We start from the raw sequence: 5651 nt of genomic DNA, 5'->3' as shown, positions 1-5651 counted from the left end.
GGCCGAGCCGCGCTATTTATAGCCAGCCCTCGCCGTCAACAACTTAACAAAAGCCCGCACCGAGGAGCGAGCGGGGCTGGCAGGGAGGGAGGGAGCCAGCGGGGGGAGGGGGGCGCGGGCTGCAGCGGCGCTGAAAAGTTGTCCTGACACTTGTTTAAAATGCATCGCTTATTCAGTGCTCTGAGTCACGGGCAATTATTAAATGGTTGCTTATTATGCCTCTAGCGTTTAAAGACGGGTGAGCTCCGGGTAGGTAGTTTACTTGCGAGTAGTGCTCGATTTCGAAGCGTGTTTGAGGAAAGAGCGAAGGGCTGAGCTTGTTTTCATACAGCTTGTAAGTTGTCTGTGTTTTGGTTATATCTGTCGTTTCCACTTGCCTCTATTTGTATGCAACTTTTGCATGCTCTCAATGCGTGCTTTGCAGAGGGTGGCTCTTGCAGGCGCGGGTCTGCAGGAAAATACTGGCTGAGCTGTCAGGTGTGCTGGACAAGCAGTGGTGCCCCTAGGGAAGAAAGGTATGGATGGGTTTGAAGTCTGACAAGGGACCAGTCTCCTAGGCAGTGGTCATGCAGATACAGCCTGAACCCCTAAAACTGCTCAGGGAGAAGCAGAATCATGGAATCTCTTGAGGTGTAGCCAGGGTATCTCGTCTGGTCTGAACTGTTAAGAGTTTATCTTAATTTAGCCTTCATAATTGAGTTTATTTCTGTATCAGCGCTGCGCAAGGGTTCATTTCAGTAGTGGGTGAAGTTTGATGCTGAAAATGGAAAAAGATTACACAAGTCAACTGCTGCTGCTTTGTAGGACACTGTGAACAAGGTCACACAAAGAAATTTAAGGCGATCCGTTAGTACTCAGTAGCATTTTTAACAATTTATCATCTGCTTGTATTGGAAAGTAAGTAACAATTCCCTGTCCCCCCCTGTCCCCAGAAAGGGCTTTTTTTTTTTTTTTTTTCTTAGAGGAAAATAAAAGAAATAGCAGAAAGTATTTTAGGTTATTTCCCAAGACTCAGTTACCTGGTTCTGGAAGATGAGAAGTAAATCTTCTCATCTTCCAGAGATGCACTCTGTGCCTGATAATTTCAAAAGAGAGGGTGGGAGTGAGTCTTGAATTCTAGGTTAATGCTCAAGGTGGGGGTGATCATATCTCATGCGATACATGAGCATACTATATGTGTATCACATATGATCATATTTATGATTCTGTGTCTTTGGACCGTGCTTCTTTCAAGCATTTCCATGGACTCGAGGATCGATCGAGAGAGCACCATTCTGTAGCTAAGGCTGGATGCTGTAAGGAGGTGAGGGTGCAGCTGCAGGGTTCGGGTTGCTCCAGGAAAGGCTGAGCTCTGAGCGGAACCCTGACCTACAGCTCTCGGAACCCTGCCTGAGGGTGATTGGAGCTGTCACATCGGCTCTAGATACAAACGGTCTCGTTTTGTGGGCACGCACATAAAAACGTAGCTGGAGGCGAGGGTTGGCATGCCGAACCCCTGGTGCTGCGTGTGCACCCGCTTGTGGCGACAGTTCCCCGGAGCCCCGAGTGCCGATCAGGCGGTGCCGGCCCGGTGCCGGGAGGGTCCGATGGGGCAGGGCCGGTGCCGGGAGCAGCGGTGCCGCTGGGGCAGGGCCGGGCCGGGCAGGGGCGCGCCCGCGGGGGGGGGGGGGGGAGGGGGGGGGGGGGGGGGGGGGGGGGGGGGCAAGGGGATCAGGGCTGGGGGCACCCAGCAGGGTTTGGGGTACCCAGGGGTGTTGGGAGCACCCAGGGCTGTTAGGGACACAGGGGCATCTGGGGACACCAGGGCTGCCAGCAACAGCCAAAGGGATTTGGGAACACCCAGGGACACCTGCCAGGATGGGCGGGTAGCCCAGGGATGCTGGGGACACCCAGCCGGGTTTGGGGGCACCCAGGGGCGTTGGGGGCACAGGACTGGCTCAGGGGTATCTGGGGACACCAGGAATGCTCCCTGAAATGATGGCTTGTGTGTCCACGGGGATGTGACCACCTTAAATCACTTGCCAGTAGCGATTGGAGTTTTCTTCACCAGGAGAAAAGCGAGGTCTGAGTCTCTTTTTTGGTGTTCATGAACGTAGGTTTTCTTAGTGAGGCCATTTGTTATTAATCTCTCAATCAGATACTGAGACTTTATTTAAGGTATTATTTATTTAAGGTATGAAAGCGTACAGATGTTCTCTGTGGAAGTAAATGATTTTTCATACTTATCATCCTTTAATTAGAGTAGTTCAACCTTCTTTACCAATGTGGATGCCATCGAGCATGACAGGTAAATGGTAAGAAATAAAAATTACTGCGAGGTTACAAGGCCTGGCCAGCTGTACCAGTTCAGCTGTTGACTGGTAGCACAGTGAAGTCAGTACTGCAGGTGTCAATATTGTGCATTCACACCTCCATTGTTGTGAGCTCCTTACAGCAGAGGTTTGACCAAGGTTCCCGTGGTTCTTAAAACTGTTCTATGTTCTTCTTTCTTCATGAAAGGGCATTACAATTACCTGTCCCCTGGGCTGCACAGAGAGTACAGGCAGTCTACCTTTTGTGACACAAGAGCTACATTAAAAAAATTAAAACAAAACAAAAATTAATTAATTTGAATCTGTGAACTCAAGGCATGGTAGTTGTTTGCTAATCTTCAGGATTAATTTCCCACCTATACCATATGTATTTCTTGCTTTTTTGGGTTGAGGAGGAGAATTAGAGTCTTGCTTGATTCTGATGATGTGATCTGTTTGTAAAACTGTTTTAGTATTCTGGCTGAACACAGCCTGTCTCTCTTTAATCATATGTTCAACATTACCAAATGTTTGCTATTGACTTGATAATTTTGCAGCTTGGATGAAAGACCAAAAATTGTGCTGCTTATTTTTGTTGTTTCTTTTTTGTTGTTATTTTTTGGAAAGGGATTAGGCTGCAAAACTGACTTCAAAAGTGGGTAGAGCTATTTCTGTAGTGGTTCTGTTTTATTTAACTTCTATTATTAAAAATTCTGGGCTTTTTAAAGCATAACATGCAACCTGTTGAACCTTTCTGTCTTGAAAAAAATTGAAGCATGCATTCTCAATAAGTTGTCATATGGAACTGGCAAAAAAGGAATGAAAAATCCAAGCTTTTAAACATTTGTTAGTCCTGTGGGAAACCAGAGGCTTATGTTCTCTCTTTGGTTTCTGTGTGGGAGAAAGATTTTGAATGGATCCTTGTCCTATGGTTCAGCTTTTTGAGGTAACAGAGCTTTGAGGTAGACTGCGGCTTGGTAAGACTTGCATTTTTCTGGTGACTGACCTAGAAGCCAGGAATGGGGTTGATAGCAGCTATGAAGAAGTGTTGGAAGGAGTCAGGTTTGCAAAGAAGAAAAAAATAGCATTTGCATGGCAGAGCTTCCAAAACTGGGAAGAGAGTGGGAATGGCTGCAATTTGTTCATGTTTACCTTCTGCTGCTGTTGCTAAACAACTGCAGAGCTGCACTTAAAAACACCTATTTATGTAGAATAGCAGGTAAGCAAGTTGTTTTGTACTGAAGCTGTAAATAGACTTAGAATGTCGATGTACCATTTTATGGTAGAGAGTAAACACCAGAATCCTGGCATTCTTTGCTACTGCTTTGTGTTCCTATTGTCAGCTTTGTTGAATGTGGTACCATCATTCCTTCTGTCAAGTCTTTGATAAAATTGTAAACCTGACTTTGTGGTTCTGTTTGGAACCTTGAAAATGGTGGTGGCTTCCTGATTACCTGTAGGAAATGCTTCTTGGAAGTAAAAGAAGATGGTCTGTGGGAGAGGGACACAGATTAAAGATGGGCACTTCTGTCTTGGTGTAATACTTGAGCTTTTTACCTTGTACTTTGTCTCTGATTTATGAGCCAAATGTATTTTTTCAAGGCTCAGGTCAAATAACAGAAATGGCAAAAGAAAATTGAATGGTCTTTAGTGGTTTCTGCTTTAGATCTCCCCAGAAGTTCTTTTTCATTGTTATTTCTGTCCGTAGTCCCGTTTAGCAGCTGAGTTCACTCTGCATGTGTGTGCCTGCATGGAATTGCATTAGTTCCACTCTGTGGCAGGGTAAAGGCTACAAATCTCATCACAAAGTCTTAACTTGCAGAGCTGCAAGATTCTACATAACTTTTCTCATTTGTGAAATGTGCATTTAAAAATAAAAATATGTGTTTTTAAATCTTCATAAGGTTAAATACGGCAGCATTTTACTCGAATTCTCCTACTTTCTGTGTGAATGATGGAGATCTTGCATGCTTTGGTTTTCAAGGTTAAAAATCCTACCTTTCATGTTAATTTACTATATTGTGTTCAGTACAAGTTGGCAAGACTAATGTTTACCCATCCATGAATTTGGACATTGATGCTACATGATTAAATAGAATTTGTTCATAGGTGTGGATGCAGTGGCAGTTGTCTGGATTATAAAGATGCTGAAAAGTGCTTTTCAGAATTTTCATGTGTTAGTAATTATTTCATTACCCATTTTGGTTCATAGTCCTGTTTTGTCACTGTGTTTTGTTCGCATATTAATTTCTAGCCCTTAAATATTTGGTTAGATCAGGTTTTCTGTGAGGTAGATAAGTCTTCTTTGGAATATTTTGGTTAAAACTAGTGTATTAACAGTTTATGTAAGAAATTAAACCTATATGTAAGCAAGAGACTGACTCAGATCAGTCCCCTCACCAAATCCCGAGTGATCAATCAATATTAATCAGTAATAGAAGCAATAACTAATTAATTAATGAAGCTAATGAGCCACATGATAGCAGGAGGCTTGTGTGAATAGGACAGTTCAATCAGTGACCTAAGTTGTTCTACTGATTTTCTACTTCAACACTCAGAAGGATATCTGAAAATTCTGCATTTTTCCATCAATTAGTCTAAGTAGGCAGAATTTCTTCAAAATTATTTTTATCCAAAGTGCTCTTAAACAGCCACTTGATTACATATACTTTTTTTTTCTTACAGCTCTGAACATTAACAGGAAAATAACACTGAAACAGAATGTCGCTTACCTTTTGTCTGAAAAGGTGAAATATTTTCAGATAGAAATGGCTGATAAGGGTGGGAAGATGCTTCCAGGACAATTTTACATTCAAGTGGAGTACGACTATGAGTATGAGGCCAAGGATAAGAAAATTGTGATCAAGCAAGGGGAGAAATACATCTTAGTGAAAAAGACTAATGATGATTGGTGGCAAGTCAAAAGAGATGAAAATTCCAAACCCTTTTATGTGCCAGCTCAATATGTGAAGGAAATACCCCGGAAAGCACTGATGCCACCTGTGAAGCAGGCAAGCATGTTGCCAAATAACACCGTGAAGTTGACACATGGATTACAGAGATCAACAGAAAATGTGAATAAGTCACCAGAGCTTTCTAGTTTTGGAAAATCTTCTCCAGTTCAAGTGTCTTGCTTAGTTCGAGATGCCAATCAAAACCTGGGACCGAACAATAGCCCCTGTCAAACTTTTGGTTTGAGTCTGGACCTTACCCAGAACAATGGGAAACTTAACAATGAGTTGCAATCTCCCAAGGTTTCCAATCAGTTTAGAACCATTTCCATGGGTCATTTCCCATGCCCAGAGTTCTTGGAAATAGAGAAGACCAGCTTTTTGCATGAACAATCTTGTGATTCAGCAG

General features: G+C 43.3%; 1 protein-coding gene across 1 annotated transcript in view; it reads left to right on the top strand.

Moving 5' to 3' along the window:
* The first annotated feature begins 4979 nt into the window (after positions 1-4979).
* The window catches only part of ARHGAP12 (Rho GTPase activating protein 12), a 69453-nt gene continuing 68781 nt past the window's right edge, over positions 4980-5651 (top strand). Inside the window, 1 exon segment of the mRNA XM_005423889.3 lies at positions 4980-5651. This exon segment is cut by the window's right edge and continues 23 nt beyond it. Within this exon segment, the coding sequence (XP_005423946.1) occupies positions 5060-5651 (592 nt within the window). The 5' untranslated portion in view covers positions 4980-5059.

Source organism: Geospiza fortis, unplaced genomic scaffold (assembly GCF_000277835.1).
Source record: "Geospiza fortis unplaced genomic scaffold, GeoFor_1.0 scaffold75, whole genome shotgun sequence".
NCBI classification, from domain to species: Eukaryota; Metazoa; Chordata; class Aves; order Passeriformes; family Thraupidae; genus Geospiza; species Geospiza fortis.
The sequence above is the reverse complement of the archived record's forward strand: the minus strand, read 5'-3'. Positions and strand labels throughout refer to the sequence as shown.